The sequence below is a fragment of the Lutra lutra genome, chromosome 7 (genome assembly GCF_902655055.1).
Source record: "Lutra lutra chromosome 7, mLutLut1.2, whole genome shotgun sequence".
Classification (NCBI taxonomy): domain Eukaryota; kingdom Metazoa; phylum Chordata; class Mammalia; order Carnivora; family Mustelidae; genus Lutra; species Lutra lutra.
Genome location: NC_062284.1, coordinates 45,913,649 through 45,932,386, shown reverse-complemented (window position 1 = coordinate 45,932,386; position 18,738 = coordinate 45,913,649). Strand labels below are relative to the sequence as shown.

The 18,738-nt window shown below is 49.9% G+C and overlaps 1 protein-coding gene across 1 annotated transcript; it reads left to right on the top strand.

The window, feature by feature from the left end:
* Positions 1–1,323: 1,323 nt before the first annotated feature.
* CILP (cartilage intermediate layer protein) lies at positions 1,324–17,338 on the top strand. Its single transcript, XM_047738736.1, has 9 exons — positions 1,324–1,590; positions 3,079–3,247; positions 5,228–5,320; positions 5,977–6,246; positions 7,766–7,945; positions 8,341–8,655; positions 9,416–9,524; positions 11,144–11,301; positions 14,259–17,338. Exons 2-9 carry the CDS (start codon positions 3,160–3,162, stop codon positions 16,625–16,627), a joined length of 3,582 nt encoding a protein of 1,193 aa, XP_047594692.1. The 5' UTR covers positions 1,324–1,590; positions 3,079–3,159; the 3' UTR covers positions 16,628–17,338.
* The last annotated feature ends 1,400 nt before the right edge of the window (positions 17,339–18,738 follow it).

Below are 18,738 nucleotides of genomic sequence, written 5' to 3'. Positions count from 1 at the left end.
CTCCAGGAGACAAAGCAAACCAGATCTGTGCTTTAGGTCAGCTCGCCAGCCACCACTGCTTAACATCCTTCTTCCATACCCACCCTCTCTCCCAGCAGTCCATGTCTAGGATGATGCTCAGAGAAACAATGTTCCTAAACCCAGGCTAACACACACACACTCAGGAACAAAGACACAGCTCCACACCAGCACATATACACAGCTCTCTGGGTCTGCACTGCTCACTGTGAGATCATTACCATGTGAGGCTCATTCCTCTGAATGCAAGATCATGTCTCCTCCCCTGTGGCCTTCCAGTGCCCAACCTATAGCCTTCCATGAATAGGAGCTTAATGAGGGTGTATGGAACGAGCAAGCCGACATTTGGTATGGGAGGCCATTACAACCAGGCCTCCATCTCCAAGTCCTGGCATGAGGCAGGAAGCCCAGCCCAGGCCGATGAGCCTGGCACATGAACTGGGGGAAGGGTTCTAGCAGCTCTTGCTGTGGTTCCTAGTACACCCCTCCCCATCTTCTGCTTTCTGCTGGCCCTCTAATGTGGTCCATGAACAATCAATAACACCTGGGAGTTGTTAGGAATACAGTCTCGGGCCTCACCTCAGACATACTGAATCCCGAACTCGGTGTGGGGTCCAGCAGTCAGCCCTCCAGGGGATTCTAAGGCGTGCTATATTTATTGAACTGCTGCGGCCTGGGACCACAGGCTGACTGCTGCGGCTGCGGGGCGGGGAGGCTACTCGGGTTCAGAAGCACAGACAGCTGCTTGCGCCACCTACGGGTAAGGCTGTGCATGTGCGGCGGGCCCCATACCTGAAGTCAGATACCCCCGCATACATCTCTGACAGTCTGGCAAGGTCTCAGAAAGCCTATATGCAGGGCCTCTGGGCTCCAGGGGACATAGACAGGCCCCTGATGGAAGTAGGTACAGGCAAGGAGGAACTATTCTTACCAGGTGACATCCTGTGTCCTCTAATTCCTTTGTCCCTTTCCCTTCTTTATTTCTCTCAGTGCTCCCTCGGGGTCCAGAGAAGCTGAGTAGTCGCCCAGCTCAGACCAGGCACCCCCAGTTGGGAGACCAGGTGACTGGTGTGCCTAAGAGAGTTTGAAGTATGTGCTAACACCAGCAAAGTTCTTTCTCTGCAGGGGCGGGTCAGGGGAATGTGGGGGATCAGCAAGCAAAGCTTAAGCAAGAGCACACAACCCCCACCCCCAAGCCATGAAATGCTGCCCAGATGTAAATTAGCCCTTGGCCCCTGCCCAGGGCTGCTCCCAAGGCCCACCCTGACCCTCCGTGTATTTCTCTGCTCCGGTCTGTGGAGCCTCAGGCCCCTGCCCACCTGGCCTCTCCCCAGGTCCTGCAGCCTCTCACTCTAAGGATCTGGAAGCGAAATCCGGGTCTCTGGGAGCTCCAGGGGATGTGGGGAGGGGATGGGGAGGCTGAGCTTCCCCATGCTCAGATCTGGTTTCGCCGCGCTTCCCCTGGCGCACTGCCACAGGCTGAGCCACCAGCTGCGCTATATAAGGCCTGGCGGCTGGACAGGAGAGGCGAAGACTTGAAACCCCCAGCTGAGGAGTCCCGCTCAGGACACGGTGAGCTCCACTCCCATTTTCCTCACCCCATGCCTGCATTTCTCTGCCCTGCTTAGCTACTCCTGCCCTTCCCAGATCACCCTGCATCTCCCCCAAAGAAGAGCTCCCCCCTTTCGCTTTGAAGTTCTCTCTTTTCCCCCCTACTGGTCCAAAGCCCTCCCCCTCCTTCACCTGAGGTCAGGGACTCTCAAATGGTCCCAGTCAGGGTCTGTACCTCTGGGCGTCTGCTTTCTTTCTTGCGGTCAGCCAGTCTGCTTTGTCCGAGAGTTCTGCGGAGCGTGGGATGGGGAGCCTAACTAACAGAGCATATGCTGAGGAAACTTCTGTGGGCTGCCAGATGGGAAATGGTTTTTCCACAAGGTGCCTCAGGCCACCTTGGCCTCTCAGACAGTCTTAGAGTGGTCTCAGACTGAATGCTGTGTAGCACTCAGCTCCCTGCTCCAAGCCCAGGAGCTTGGGGTAAGACATGCAATGGGGACCTTGGGGACCCCTATGCCTCTGTTCCCTTGACTGAGAAAAAGAAGGTGATGGAGCGGGGGTCTGGGGGGAAGGTTAATGGGCTTAGAGCTAGAAGATCTGCAATGTGGGATTGGTTTGTTCTTCTAAGACAGCCAAGTGCTTTTATATCTTTTTCCCCCATGGAAAGGAGGAATCTCCTCTTTCCCACCACACCCTGGACTTTGGACGTTGAAGGGAGCCACTTTTGAATCTCCAGGAACTGGTCAGATTCTGGGTTGGCCAGAGCTCTGGGGAGAGATAGAAATGAACAAGAGCCTGGGCTACACCCCATGGATCTTTGCCTTTATTGTCAAGCCCACTTTCTTCTCTTGGCTCTTACAGCCCCTAACCCATGCTTACCAGTCACTGGGGACCCCTGGCTTCGCACAGTGTATCCCCTCTGCTCTCCTTCAGGGAGCTCCCAGCTGTGTAACTCCAAGCCAGGCCCCAACAAACAGGTTAGAAATGTGTTCCAGCTGCAGGCTGTGCACATCTGGGAATGTGTTCATAGATATCATGCATCTGAAGCATCTGCCACCTCCAGGTTGCCTGTCCTACGAGGGGCCATGGCAGTCAGGGCTGGGCGGCACAGTGTTCACGGATAGCCCCTTGGTGTAAGAGTGTGAGCCCCACCAAAACATGCCCCGAAGCCCAGGTCTTGGAAGTGATACATGAGTCACTCAAGAGGCTGCTGGGTGTAAGCCCAAGCCCCTCCTCATTGGCAAGGTACCTCCTCACCCCTGCTCTCCTTTATGCCTCATCAGGATGTGGGGTCCTAGAGCCTGGATCTGAATCCAGCTTTGCCTTATTTGAACTCCTGAGCCTCTGCACCTCTTAAGCTGCCCAGATTCACAACTTGGGCAGGTGTTACCTCCCATGAGACTTTATTCTGTCTACCCTTCCACCCTTGATAGGTCAAGAAATAGTTCTGCTCGAGCCATAAGAGATGCTGCAGAAATGTGGGACCTGACCAGCTTTGATTCTTTGCAGGTCATTGGATCTGAGAGACTTCCCAGGAGACTACGTTCCAGGGAGGATCCAAATCTGAAGTACCCTCACCCATCTCCTGCCATGTTTCCCATAGGGCCTGGGGGAAAGATGGCGGGGACCAAGGCCTGGGTGTTCTTCTTCCTGGTCCTGGAAGTCACCTCTGTGTCGGGTATGGGCTAAGTATCTGCCCCCTCCCAAGCCTCTGTGTGTCATAGCAAAGTCATATCTGATCTGCGACCCAACTATGGGCCTCGGCAATGGCCTTAAGACTTCAGGCTGGTTTATAGACTTATTTTTTTTTTAAAGATTTTATTTATTTATTTGACAGACAGAGATCACAAGCAGGCAGAGAGGCAGGCAGAGAGACAGGAGGAAGCAGGCTCCCTGCTGAGCAGAGAGCCCGATGCGGGACTCGATCCCAGGACTCCGAGATCATGACCTGAGCCGAAGGCAGCGGCTTAACCCACTGAGCCACCCAGGCGCCCCATGGTTTATAGACTTATTAATAATGTATATCCTGCTTGTTTCCCAGGAGAATTTGAGATAGTTTCCAAATATCAAAACTCACAGGACAGAATCTTTTAAATGAGGAGGGGAATTAGCTGTCACTCAAAGGGAGGAGAAAGGATAAAAGGGTAATCACCTCTAGGTGCTAAATTTAGCTATGGGATTCCTGGGAGTCAAAGCAAAAGGGAATCACAAGGGATCACCCGGTTCTCAGGAGCAGGTTGCGGTGTGCCCTGGTTTTAGTGTCATAAAAATTCTTCTAGCTTAAAGCTCAATTTCATTTAGACCGTGCAGCTGAATTTCACAGACACCAGACCCTCTTCTGGTCCCCTTGTCCTCTGACCCTATCCTCTGGTGACACTGAGTTCCTGAAGGAACAGGTAGGGGGCATGGGCATAGCCTCGCGCATCTGAGCATCAGGGCTCCCAGCCCTGCCCTGTATGCTCTCTCCCATCTCTTCTGCCTCTCCTGACTTTTAACTACCTCCTCAAGTAGGGCAAAAAAACACTCAAAGCCCCCTTGTAAAGCTGCCTGCACTTGAGCCTTTGTGAGTACTCACACAGGAACAAAGGCTGTCTCACCATCTTGCCAAACCCTGTGCGCACCCACCTCCCACCTTGCTCTTTCCACCCTGACAGCTGCTGTTTGTAAAGATGATTAACATTCAGCCATCTGAGGGGAAATCAGATTAGTTTGATTAAAAGAGTTCCTATCACCCCAATTAAGCAGCATAGAGAATTCTGATTTGGCTCCTTGCACGAGAGTTAATTGCCTTTCAGAGCTTGTCTGTTCTCAGCTCTCCTTCTCCTTCCCCCTTGGGAGTCCCCAATCCCGCCTCAGATGGGGTGGGGCTGGAAGTTGCTTGTGGACTAAGGACCCTGTACCCCTCTTCCAGAGTTGCTAACACTTATTCAGCAAGCACCATGCTAGGCATTACTCTGAGTGGATTTTGTGAATGAGTTTATTTAATCTCCAAAATCCTTTGAGGCAAGAACTATTATTGTCCTCATTTTATGATGAGGGAACAGGGGTCAAATGAGTCAAGTATCTGGCTCAAGGTCAAACAGTTAGGACGTGGCAGAGCCTCTGTAGCTCACACTTTCAATCTCTGTATACTTCAGAGATGTTTACTTGGGTCACCTCATGAAATTCTCATGCCTACTGGACTGCCACCCTCTGAGATGGGAACTAGTATCTCCATTTTACAGATGGGGAAAATAGGGCTCCATTCTGCCAAGAAGGACATGCCCAGATCCCATCACAGGAGCCCCAGCCCACTGGCCACTCAGCAGCATCTCATGATCTGTTTCTAGAACAAGAGCAGTAAGACAACTACCATTGACAGAGCCTGCACTCCGTCCCGGGTCTCTTTACATTGACCATCACTCTGAAAAGGCAGAACCCTATGATGTAGCAATGGTTAACGCAGCCCTGTGTTTTGGGAAACGCAATTATAAGAATAAAACTTCGTGAGGTTGCACAGCTAGATAATGGCAGAGCAGAGTTTGAACGCTTGTCCAATGCTCTTGCTCCACCCACCCCCAAGATGCTTCCCTGCATCTTGAAAGGCTGGGGTAGGAGGATGCGGCTGAGCCCTTATAACTACCAGTCCTGGCCTCTCACTTCTCCTCCTTGCCCTCAGGGAGGCAGACGATGCTCACCCAGTCGGTAAGAAGAGTCCAGCCTGGGAGGAGGACCTCCAGCATCTTTGCCAAGCCTGTTGACTCTCTGGAAAGTGAGTTGTGGCTGGAGCAGGGAGGGTCAAGAGAGGGGGTCTTTACTGAGCTTACTGCGAGAATCTCGGAAGCCAGGGCACAGTGTCATGGTTTCCATGGAAACCCACTTTTACAAAGCATTTAACCTACATCTCCGTCCAGGCGGACAGACCTAGGAAATAGGACAGCTTAGAATGTGAAGCTGCCTGACATATTCAGGAATGCTATAGAGCTTGCTGGAACCAGAGCACAGGCTGGTGGGAGATGGGGGGCGGGAGGGAGATGAGGATGGAGAGAGAGCAGGGGCCAGCTTACACTGAATGCCTGGCTAAGGGATTTAAAGCTGGGGAGTGGTGGGGTCCAAGCCACCCGGAGAAAGCTCACCCTGACTGCTGGGTCGGTGAGGGGTGGGAGGTGGGGAGAGCGGGAACTTGGAAGTAGAAAGACCAAGCAGGGAGTTACTGACATGGTACAGCCAGGCTGCTGAGAGCTTTAATGGAGTGGCAGGAACAGAAGAAGGTTAAAAGGCTGGAGGGATAGATGCCACAGCATCAGAGACCAATGCTGGTGGGTGAGAGGTATCGGGAGTGAGTCCCAGGAGTTAAGCAGGGAGGAAGGAGGGAGCACCCCTGAGGCTCTGGGGCCTGTCTTTCTCTGACCTGCCTCTACCTCTCAGGTCCTGGGGAGTGGACAACCTGGTTCAACATCGACCACCCAGGCGGGCAGGGTGACTATGAGCGGCTGGACGCCATTCACTTCTACTACGGGGACCGGGTGTGTGCTCGGCCCCTGCGGCTAGAGGCTCGGACCACCGACTGGATGCCTGCAGGCAGCACTGGCCAGGTGGTCCATGGCAGTCCCCGTGAGGGCTTCTGGTGCCTCAACCGGGAGCAGCGGCCTGGTCAGAACTGCTCCAATTATACGGTGCGCTTCCTCTGCCCACCAGGTAAGCCCGGACAGACACAGACCCCCTACCTCCCACAGCCTTGGCACAGGGAGAGGCCATGATGGGCATCTGGCCACTGAAACTCAGGATGTCACACACATACACAGGCTTTGACTCCCTCAGAGTAACACATTACTGTGATGAGAGCCGTAATCTTCCCAAGAGTGTTCTCTGTCAATGGGGACTTTCTGTTTAACCCACTTATTGAGTGTGGGCGGCAAGGAGGTGAAGACTACAGGCTCTGGAGTTGGGCTACTTGCATTTGAATCCTGGGTCTACCATCTGAACTGTGTTCCTTAAGCAAATTCCTTTATTTCCTTTTTTTAAAAATGTAATTTCATTATTTTTTTAGAAGATTTTATTTATTTATTTGAGAGAGAGAGAATGAACGGTGAGGAAGGGCAGAAGGAGAGGGAGAGGAAGAAGCAGACTCCCTGCTGAGCAGGGAGCCTGATGTGGGACTCAATTCAGGACCCAGAGATCACAATGTGAGCCAAAGGCAGACATTCAACGGACTGAGCCACCCAGGCGCCCCTTAGGTGAATTTTCTGAAGCTCTCTGAGCCTTAGGTTTCTCACCAATAGAACAGGGGAAGTATTAGTAATATTAGTATATATTAGTACATCTTGATGTGGGTTTTTATGAGGATTAAATATGATAAGGAATGTAGAGGGTTTAACCCAAGTGAACTTTCACTAAGTGATAGTTTCTATTATTGCTCCTATGTGCCAGGCACTGGGCTTGTTATAGTCACTATTCATTCATTCATTATATTCATTACTCTTTAATCTCCATTTTGACAAGTTACTCCAGGTCTGGAGAGGTTAGGTGATTTCTTACAATTCTGTAGCTGTTAAGTGGGGAGCTGGGATTTGAACTCACATCTGTGTCTACAGAGTCTAAGAGTTCATGCGTGACGCCCTCCCTCTCCACATAGGATAATACAGAGTCAGCTGCAAGGCTGCCAACTTCTCAGATGGACACCCTCCCTTCCTGTGACTCTGCCAGTGTGCACAGCCTGGCCCCGCAGGCTCGGGTGGCAGTGGCGGCCACCCAGAGCTCAGGCTGGGCAATGTCCGAGGTCCCCATTCCTGCACACAGGCCTCAGAGCAGAGATGAGGGGGAGAGCGTGAGTCTGAGTCACTGGAGTCCCAGACCCTGACCAGGAGGGAGCCCTTTCACAGGAATGTATGACTATTTCCACAATGATGGGAGGGAAAATGGCGCTATCCCTGCACATCTTAAGACAGCATATCCAGGTCCCAGTGCTTCACCAACAAGTCCCTCTCAGAGCCACCCCTGGCCCATATGGTACCTTTGTGCAAATTAGAGACACCACTTCCTCAGGATTCTTGACTTCCCTCCGTTGGAAAAGTCATTGCAGTAAATATAAATATCAGTGCCGTCTATGACGTGAACAGAAACCCTGTCTTTCTGACATAAAACAGCCTCAGGAGCAGATTTCCTGACAGAGTCCCCTCTGGAGGCAAGTCAGGCCATCTGCTGATCCTCTTTGCAGGGTCCCTGCGCCGAGACACAGAGCGCATCTGGAGCCCATGGTCTCCCTGGAGCAAGTGTTCTGCTGCTTGTGGTCACACTGGAGTCCAGACCCGAACACGTACCTGCTTGGCAGAGACGGTGTCACTGTGCAATGAGGCCTCTGAGGAGGGCCGCCTCTGCATGGACCAGGCCTGTACAGGTGCTTCTCTTGCTCCTGGTCCTGGGAAGGCATGTGACTGAGTTGAAGCAGCCTAGAGGAATAGAACAGAGGGTCAGACAGACTGATTCACTCATTCTTTCAGTCACCAAGTATTAAATGAGCATCTGTTATGTGCTCTGATGGGGAATGTAGAGGATAATGTGGGAGCACAGAGCAGGGTCAATAATAACTTAGGAGAATCAAGGGTGGCTTCCTGGAAGAAGTGTCCTGGGCTATCTAGAAGAATGAGGAGGAATTAGTCAAGCAGGCTGATAAGGAAAGGTAACACAGACCTAAGGGGGAGGGGAAGCATAAGTAAGTCCACAGGCTGAGATATGCCTGAAGGAGAGCCAGAATCCATATAAGCCCTCCTGATATTGCCCCTTCTTCCACAGCCTGTGACCTGACTTGCCCCATGGGCCAGGTGAATGCTGACTGCGATGCATGCATGTGCCAGGACTTCATGCTACATGGAGCTGTCTCCCTCCCTGGGGGTGCCCCAGCCTCAGGAGCCACCGTCTACCTGCTGACCAAGAAGCCTAAGCCACTGACCAAGACAGACAGCAGTGGGAGGTTCCGGGTCCCTGGCTTGTGCCCTGATGGCAAAAGCATTCTGAAGATCACAAAGGCCAAGTTTGCCCCCATCATGCTCACGATGCCCAAGACTAGCCTAAAGGCAGCCACTGTCAATGCGGAGTTCATGAGGGCAGGTACTGTTCTCTGGGGTAGGGCTGGACAGGAAGGCTGGACTTTTAAATAAAGGGATTATAGTGCTAAGAGCTGGCTTCCCACTTTACAGAGTAAATTCCCAGATCTTTACTACGACCCACAAAGCTCTACATCATCTGGCTTGCCCATTACTTCTCTGTTCTCCTCTTCCATTACTCTCCCTTCCACCCCATGGAGTCACTCTATTCCAGTCAGAATAGCCTCCTAGCTGTTCCTCAAATATGCAGACACACTTCTGCCTCAGGCCTTTGCACTTGCCATATGCTCTGCTTGGAGTGTTCTTCCTACAGATTATTGACACGACTTGTTCTCTGACCACCTTATCTAAAATAGTCAATTATAGAGATTATAGAGAGAAAGAGGCTGGGGGAATCCAGAAATGGTGCAGAATGGCCGGCATATTCTGCTGGAAGCAGCAGAATGTGAGTATTGCTCTATTCAAAACAGCCAGCTCTGTCCCAATGGCAGTGCTCAGGAATCTTGGCTTGCACAAGGTCCCCTTGGTTCTCTACTGCCCCACCCAAAGGCTGCTTGAGAGGCCACCGAAGCTGATCCTAGGCGGAGGGTGTGGAGTGGGTGGACTCCATTCTGGACCATTTCCCTTAGAGGAGATGCTAGGGGTGGGAGTACATGTAAGGTCATACAATTTTAACGCATGACAAAGAACTTGAGGGAGCAAGGCTCTAGACAATCTGCCACAAAGAAAAAAACCAAATCACCGTTTCTTGTCTCCTGTCCCAGAGACTCCATACATCGTGATGAACCCAGAGACAAAAGCACGGAGAGCTGGGCAGAGTGTGTCCCTATGCTGTAAGGCCACAGGGAAGCCCAGTCCAGACAAGTATTTCTGGTGAGTGTTCTGCCAGTTTCCTTGCCAAGTCTACTTAGAAACCGGACCTTTCTTTCAATGAGTCTGGACTTATTATTATTCTATTTTATTATCATATAATGTATTATTTGTTTCAGGGGTATAGGTCTGTGATTCATGAGTCTTACACAATTCACAGCACTTACCACAACACATACCCTTTCCAATGTCCATCACCCATTCACCCCAGCCCTCTAACCCACCTCTACTCCAGCAACCCTCAGTTTGTTTCCCGAGATTAAGAGTCTCTTACAGATTGTCTCCCTCACTGGTTTCAGCTTGTTTCATTTTTCCCTCCCTTCCCCTAGCATCCTCTGTCTTGTTTCTCAAATTCCTCATATTGGTGAGATCATATGATAGTTGTCTTTCTCTAATTGGCTTATTTCACTCAGCATAATGCCCTCTAGTTCTATTGTTGCAAATGCAAGTTATCAGGGTTTTTTTTTGATGGCGACATAATATTCCATTGTATATTTATGCCACATCTTTATCCATTCATCTGTTGATGGACATCTAGGCTCTTTCCATAGTTTGGCTATTGTGGACATTGCTGCTATAAACATTGGGGTGTACGTGCCCCTTTGGATTACTACATTTGTATCTTTGGGGTAAATACCCAGTAGTGCAATTGCTGCGTCATAGGGTATCTCTATTTTCAACCTTTTGAGGAATCTCCACACTGTTTTCCAGAGTGGTTGCACCAGCCTGCATTCCCACCAACAGTGTAGGAGGGTTCCCCTTTCTCCACATCCTCGTCAACATCTGTCAATTCCTGACTTGTTAATTTTAGCCATTCTGACTGGTGTGAGGTGGTATCTCACTGTGATTTTAATTTGTATTTCCCTGATGCCGAGTGATGTGGAGCACTTTTTCATGTGTCTGTCGGCCATTTGGATGTCTTCTTTGCAGAAATGTCTGTTCATGTCTTCTGCCCATTTCTTGATTGGATTATTTGTTCTTTGGGTGTTGAGTTTGATAAGTTCTGTACAGGGGTGTGGAATTAATATTAGTCATAACAATAACCAACAGGATAAGTTATTAGTAAGGCTCTGGCACAGAACTCATGAGTTGGCATTTACAAGTGGGCGCCAGCGGGGTCAAGGCCACCCAGACAACAAGCTCTGTCATTAACCTCTTGAAGCTGGGGTCCCCACAGAGCAGGTCTGGTCTCAGGGTCCTGACTTGGATATTCTTGGGACACAGAACAAGATTCCCCAGCAAAACACACACAAGGTCAGAGTCCCCCAGGACTGTGAGTCCTTTTTTATCCGTCACAGATAATTTACAGCCATTATCTTGTCTGATGCTCCCAGTATTCTGTGAAGTCAGCTAGGGAAACACAGACCAGGAAGCTAAAGCTCAGGGAGGTGAGAGGATTTGTCTAAAGACCAATAGCTGGGTAGTAGTGAGGCAGGGACTCAGAATGAAATCCCTTGACTCCTTGGTCAGCAGTGCTCTTGGATGAGCTGAGTCACAAGTGGTATTGGCATCTGCAGGGCCCCAGGCATCATCTGCCTCTCCAGTGGCTTGCTCCTGCCTTCTCCCCAGGGGTACCTGCTCTCCCATCATCCCCTCAGCCTCTGTCCCTCCATTCCTTGCAGGTACCACAATGACACACTGCTGGACCCCTCCCTCTACAAGCATGAGAGCAAGCTAGTGCTGAGGAACCTGCGACAGGACCAGGCTGGAGAGTACTTCTGCAAGGCCCAGAGTGACTCGGGGGCTGTGAAGTCGCGGGTGGCCCAGCTGACTGTCATAGGTAAGCCTGTCAGCATCCCCAAGTCTGCCACAGGGCCACAGGGTGGGGGAAGCACCCCAGTGGCCATATCTGGGCAGTAATAGCTCGGGCTTTTCTGTGCTGTACACAGTGCTGTACCCTCTAGGACACAAAGATCTCACAGTCCTAAATCCTACCCTCACAGAGCTGCCAGTCCAGGGAGAGGTGAAGACATAGAAATAAGAGACAAGGGACGCCTGGGTGGCTCAGTTGGTTAAGCAGCTGCCTTCGGCTCAGGTCATGATCCCAGCGTCCTGGGATCGAGTCCCGCATCGGGCTCCTTGCTCGTCAGGGAGCCTGCTTCTCCCTCTGCCTCTGCCTGCCATTCTGTCTGCCTGTGCTCGCTCTCTCTCCCTCTCTCTCTCTGACAAATAAATAAATAAATAAATCTTAAAAAAAAAAAGAAATAAGAGACAAATAAGTAAAGATAGAAAAATGCACTGAAACAGGAGATAAGATGAGACACAAAGACCTTTCAGTGTGAGCAACCATGGAGGACTGCTTGAGGGGTCAGCTTTTCAGCTGGAGTTTGTTTGTTTGTTTGTTTGTTTCCAAAGATTTTATTTATTTATTTGTCAGACAAAGAGAGAGAGAGAGAGAGAGCAACCACAGGCAGACAGAATGGCAGGCAGAGGCAGAGGGAGAAGCAGGTTCCCTGCCAAGCAAGAAGCCTGATGTGGGGCTTGATCCCAGGAGGCTGGGATCATGACCTGAGCTGAAGGCAGCCGCCTAACTAACTGAACCACCCAGGTGTCCCTCAGCTGGAGTTTAAATAGTGGGTCACAGCCTTGGCTACTCATTGGGATCACCTGCTGAATTTTTAAAAATACTGATGACTGGGTCTTACCTCCAGAATATGATGTCATGGGTTTGGGACATGGTCTAGGCATGCACAGATTAAAATCTCCTCCTGGTGATTCTAATTTGCAGCCAATGTTGTGAACCTCTGGTCTTGAATAATGGCCAAGGACTGTGTGTATGGGTGGGGGCATTCTAGATTGAGGGCCCGCATGAGATAAGTAAGGTTTGCAGGAAAGGGGGACCTGATTAGAGCTGGCTTTAAGAAGTGATCTGGAGGGGCACCTGGGTGGCTCCGTGGGTTAAAGACTCTGCCTTCAGCTCAGGTCATGATCCCAGGGTCCTGGGATCGAGCCCCACATTGGGCTCTCTGCTTGGCGGGGAGCCTGCTTCCTCCTCTTTCTCTGCCTGCCTCTCTGCCTACTTGTGATCTCTGTCTGTCAAATAAATAAATAAAATCTTAAAAAAAAAAAAAAAGAAGTGATCTGGAAGGGGAGAGACTGGAAGCCAAGACCAGTCAGGAACACATACTTGCAATGTGCAGGGTGGAAGGGCAGGGAGGAGGAGATCTTAATTATTGGCCTAGGGGCACCTGGATGGTTCAGTGGGTTGGGCATCTGCCTTCCACTCAGGTCATGATCCTCGGGTCCTGGGATGGAGACCCCACTTCTGGCTCCCTGTTCCCTCGCATTCTCTCTCTCTCAAATAAAATAATAATAATAATAATAATAATAATAATAATAATAATAATTGGTCTAAACAAAACTAAACAAAAGGCAGGAGAGAGAAAATGTATTGGAAGCATTCTGGAATATTTCACAGACTCCGAGAATGCCGAACACCAAACCTCAGGGCAGACAGGACACAAGGCACTAGGACCACTGCAGAGATGTTAAGTTCCCTTGACAGTGGTTCCCAATCCATAAAACCACTGCTCCCACCTGTAACAGTTATCTTTAGCACCGCCTTATCATTCTGAAGTCAAACTGGTAGATAATAAGTACATATAATTTCTAAATACATGTGCATGTGGCCTGAACTATAACATAAAGGAAAAAGAAAATGACTCTAATTCAAAACAGTGTATATATTCCAATGTATAAATGTTTTTTGGCCTAGTAACATGAGAAGGCTAACCAAAGAGGTCAGACACTTGTACTTAAATCCAGTCACCACGAACGCAACAGCTACAAATCCTGATGAATATAGGGGTATCATTTTGGTGGTTCACATTCCTTGGTTAATGTTGGGGCAGGTATGCAGTTTTCCTGAGATAAGGGAACAATTCTGGGTATAGTTCCAAGCTAAACCAAGTACAATCTTAACTTGATTTATAAGGCAGTTGTGTTCTTTAAAAATTCAACGTATGGTTAAAGCCACAGAAAAAATAGTAGGCTATGATCATTTTAAACAGGTTTTCCACGTACATGAATGTCTGCTGGGATATGTGAACTTCATGCCGACAAATTCTTCATGCTGAGCAGTGCTAGGCCATTGCAAGACACAGAGTGGCAATGCCCATCCCCCAACCTGCCCACTACATGCCAGTAGCACTCTCAATTTTAGTGGTAACTCAAAACACTCTCACAAATTTTCCGGACCCCTCTATCAAGAACCATGACTCTAATGGTCTCAGTAACCAACTCTGTTTCCATATATGTATGTGTGTATATATATATATATGTATATATATACACATACATTATTAATATATATAATGTATATTAATATATATACATATGTTATTAATCCATATATGGATTAATAATGGCTATTCAATTCTAGGGACACCTGGGTGGCTCAGTCAGTTAAGCATCTGCCTTCAGCTCGGGTCATGATCCCAGAGTCCTGGGTTCGAGTCCTGAGTCAGGCTATTTGCTCAGCGGGAAGCCTGCTTCTCTCTCTGCCTGCTTTTCCCCAATTGTACTCTCTCTCTCTGACAAATAAATAAATAAAATCTTTTTAAGAAATGATAAAAAAATAATGGTTATTCCATCTCCCTCAGAAGAGTTCTGTGAGAATCAGGATCATGGAGATGCAAGTACTTTGAAAACCATAAAGCCCCACAGAGAGGTGAGGTAAGGGTACATTTAGCGTAGGACATGAACTTTCTTTTAATATGCATACCATTCCCTCCACAGCCACTGATGAGACTCCTTGCAATCCAACCCCTGAGAGCTACCTTATCCGGCTGCCCCATGATTGCTTCCAGAATGCCACCAACTCTTTTTACTATGACGTGGGCCATTGCCCTGTCAAGACCTGTGCAGGGCAGCAGGATAACGGGATCAGGTGCCGGGAGGCCGTGGAGCACTGCTGTGGCATCTCCAAAACAGAGGAAAGGGAGATCCAGTGCAGTGGGTACACGCTGCCCACCAAGGTGGCCATGGAGTGCAGCTGCCAGCGGTGTACAGAGACCCGGAGTATTGTGCGTGGCCGCGTCAGTGCTGCTGACAATGGGGAACCCATGCGCTTTGGCCACGTGTACCTGGGGAGCAACCGTGTGAGCATGACTGGCTACAAAGGCACTTTCACCCTCCATGTTCCCCAGGACACAGAGAGGCTGGTGCTCACATTTGTGGACAGGTTGCAGAAGTTCGTCAATACCACTAAAGTGCTGCCCTTCAACAAGAAGGGGAGTGCGGTGTTCCATGAGATCAAGATGCTTCGGAAGAAAGAGCCCATCACGTTGGAGGCCATGGACACCAACATTATCCCCCTTGGGGAGGTGGCTGGAGAAGACCCTATGGCTGAGCTGGAGATCCCATCCAAGAGCTTCTATAGGCAGAATGGGGAGCCCTACACAGGAAAAGTAAAGGCCAGTGTGACCTTCCTGGATCCCCGGAATATTTCCACAGCCACAGCTGCCCAGAGTGACCTGAACTTCATCAATGATGAAGGAGACACCTTCCCCCTTCGGACATATGGCATGTTCTCCGTGGACTTCACAGATGAGGCCACCTCAGAGTCACTTAATGTTGGCAAGGTGAAGGTCCACCTTGACTCGACCCAGGTCAAGATGCCAGAGCATGTGCCCACAATGAAACTCTGGTCACTCAACCCAGACACGGGGTTGTGGGAGGAGGAAGGTGACTTCAAATTTGAAAGCCAAAGGCGGGGCAAAAGGGAAGAGAGAACCTTTCTGGTGGGCAACATGGAGATCCGTGAAAGGAGGCTCTTTAATTTGGATGTCCCAGAAAGCAGGAGGTGCTTTATCAAGGTTAGGGCCTACCGGAGTGAGAGGTTCTTGCCCAGTGAGCAGATCCAGGGGGTTGTGGTCTCTGTGATCAACCTGGAGCCCAGGACTGGCTTCTCATCCAACCCCAGGGCCTGGGGCCGCTTTGACAGTGTCATCACGGGCCCCAATGGGGCTTGTGTCCCTGCCTTCTGCGATGACGAGTCCCCTGATGCCTATTCTGCCTATGTCTTGGCAAGCCTAGCTGGGGAAGAACTGGAAGCAGTACAGTCTTTTCCTAAATTCAACCCAAATGCAATTGGTGTCCCACAGCCCTATCTCAATAAGCTCAAATACCGTCGGACAGATCATGAGGACCCACGGGTGAAGAAGACAGCTTTCCAGATTAGTATGGCCAAGCCACGGCCCAATTCAGCCGAGGAGAGCAATGGGCCCATCTATGCCTTTGAGAACCTCCAGGCATGTGAGGAGGCTCCACCCAGTGCAGCCCACTTCCGGTTCTACCAGATTGAGGGGGATCGGTATGACTACAATACCGTACCCTTCAATGAGGATGACCCTATGAGCTGGACTGAAGACTACCTGGCATGGTGGCCCAAGCCAATGGAGTTCAGGGCCTGCTACATCAAGGTGAAGATTGTGGGGCCAGTGGAGGTGAATGTACGATCCCGCAACATGGGGGGCACCCACCGGCGGACAGTGGGGAAGTTGTATGGAATCCGGGATGTGAAGAGCACACGGGACAGGGACCAGCCCAATGTCTCATCTGCCTGTTTAGAGTTCAAGTGCAGTGGGATGCTCTATGACCAGGACCGTGTGGACCGCACACTGGTGAAGGTCATCCCTCAGGGCAGCTGCCATCGAGCCAGCGTTAACTCCATGCTTCATGAGTACCTGGTCAACCACCTACCACTAGCAGTCAATAATGACACCAGCGAGTACACCATGCTGGCACCCCTGGATCCACTGGGCCACAACTATGGCATCTATACCGTCACTGACCAGGACCCTCGCGTGGCCAAGGAGATTGCTCTTGGCCGTTGCTTTGATGGCACATCTGATGGCTCCTCCAGAGTCATGAAGAGCAACGTGGGAGTGGCCCTGACCTTTAACTGCGTAGAGCGGCAGGTGGGCCGCCAGAGTGCCTTCCAGTACCTCCAAAGCCCCTCTGCCCGGCCCCCTGCCACAAACAGTGGCAGAGGAAGAGTGCCCTCGAGGAGACAGCAGCGGGCTAGTAGGCGTGGCCAGCGCAGGCGCGAGGCAGTGGCATCTCCGAGGTATCTGGGGCTCGCTTCGCAGCCTCGGAACAACTAAGTCTCGTGGTACTTTTCTTCCCCCACCTCATGCGACAGCCATTGTGAGACTGATGCACACAAACTGTCACTTGGTTAATTTAAGCACAACTGTTCCGGGGAAGTTTGCTTGTTTGTTTCTTCATGCCTTTATTTACTGTCTTTATCCCATTATACTGATTGGCACCTAGCGCCCCCACCCAATGTCAAAATAAAGTCTTTTTGTCCTGTTCTTTAAAAGAAACACAAGAAATTGGCCATTGGTAAAGTCTGTGGCCAACAACGAAAATGTATTTCCTTCCCTTTTTGCAGGGTTTCGCTCACCTCTATGATAATGATAATCTGATGATAAAGATCAAATAACCAATATAAGGCATATTTCTTGGCCTTGGTCTACAAGATGTCAGCAAGGCCTCTATCACAGTTCACACATATAAATCGTGGTGAAATAAAGGAATAAACTACAATTTTTTACTTGAAATGTAAATAACTTATTTATTTCTTTGCTGAGTTTGGAACTCTAGTATACATTCCGTGTTAAGCTGTTGAATATAGGGTAATCGTAGTTCCTCTGCCAAGTCTGGAAAGAACATTTCACACCTACAACTGCAATAGGTTGTTAATTATATTAGTACATTTCCCTTTACATTTACTTTTGTTCTTCCTAGAAGCCCAGTGTATTCCAGAGCAGATGTCAATAAATGCGCATTTTATACTCGTGTCTGAGGCCCCTGGCCTGTCTCTTAACCAATAAAGAGAGCCAGGTGCTCAGAGGGACAGAGATTCTGAACAGTGGTCACAAGGTGGCATGAGGCACAGTTCCACACCACCAACCCCCCCCCCACCTCCCCACACCCCGCCCCAGCCAGTTACAGGGTTGAGTAACTAGGCAACACTCCAGTCAGTGATCAAGTTTGTTCTCATGGATCATATTTTCCACTTGCAGAGAAGAGCAGAGATTCCTGGAGTTGTGAGTATGTTCTGGGCTCCTGAGCAAAGCTAAAAACATGTCCCATTTTTTTTTTCTTTCTTTCTTTCCAATACTGGGGAGCTTATACAATGGCTTGGCCCAGGATCAGGTAAGCTGGCCAAGTGCTCCTTCAGCAACCCCCCACTGCCTGCTGCTTTCTCCAGCTGTGCTGGCTGACCTCACTCAGAAATGATGGGCTTTTTTTCTTTTAATTTTATTCCAAGCTCTTCTAAAGACACCCAGCTTTTCCAGATACCAGATCTCTGCTGTGTATAATAGCCCCTGTCCCTTGAATAAAACAGCTGGTCCAAATGGACAGGGCTTTGTTTTTGGAAAAAGTATTCAGTTTAAAATAGTAAATCAGGGGTGCCTGGGTGGTTCAGTCATTAGGCGTCTGCCTTCAGCTCAGGTCATGATGCCAGGGTCCTGGGATCGAGTCCCACATCAAGCCCCATATCAGGCTCCCTGCTCAGTGGGAAGCCTGGTTCTCTCTCTCCCCCTCCCCCTGCTTGTGTTCCCTCTCTCATGTCTCTCTCTGTCAAATAAGTAAAATCGTTAAAAAATAATAATAAATAATAAATAAAATAGTAAATCAGAGGCCAGTGGTTGAGGCCAGAGTAATCTTGGAGGCATTCAGAGTCAGGGTGGTAGAGTGTAATGTTGGGTGAGATGCAGACTGCCCTCTCCCAACCCCTCCAGAATCTCTCAGAAAAGAAGTCAAGGAGACTCAGGGAGGAGAGGACATTGTTCATAATCAGGACAGAAAGCTTTCCTTGATCTCCTGGCTGGCCCAGTTGCAGCTCCTTTTGGCCACCTCTGGCCTGGACTAGATTTTATGCTCTTGGGTCAGCATCTGCCCAGCTCCCAGGGGTTTGGTTCATAATCCATTAGAAATTTTTCTGGCTGAGCACCCTATCCTCATGACCTCTGAGAAACTGAGTGAAGTCAGGCCTAGGGCCTAGTGGCCCTGGGATTGCTCCTTGACCCACTTCCAACAACACTTTCTGGGAAGCGGCCATTACAGACTATTTGGGGAGCCTGATGCTCCTGCCGAGGGGTCAAGTGTTCGGCTCTCTGCAGCACGGATGCCTCCCTACTTCAGGAGCCAGTTTGTGGTGATTCAACCTGACCACCCAGTTCCCTTCAAACTCGCAAAGAGAGGG

What these genes read in the sequence shown, in the direction of transcription:
- CILP (XM_047738736.1), top strand. Translation starts at nt 3,160, where the DNA reads ATGTTTCCCATAGGGCCTGGGGGAAAGATGGCGGGGACCAAGGCCTGG. An exon ending in GCCTGTTGACTCTCTGGAAA is followed by an intron (nt 5,321 to 5,976) that starts GTGAGTTGTGGC and finishes TCTACCTCTCAG; the next exon opens with GTCCTGGGGAGTGGACAACC. An exon ending in AGTCCAGACAAGTATTTCTG is followed by an intron (nt 9,525 to 11,143) that starts GTGAGTGTTCTG and finishes CATTCCTTGCAG; the next exon opens with GTACCACAATGACACACTGC.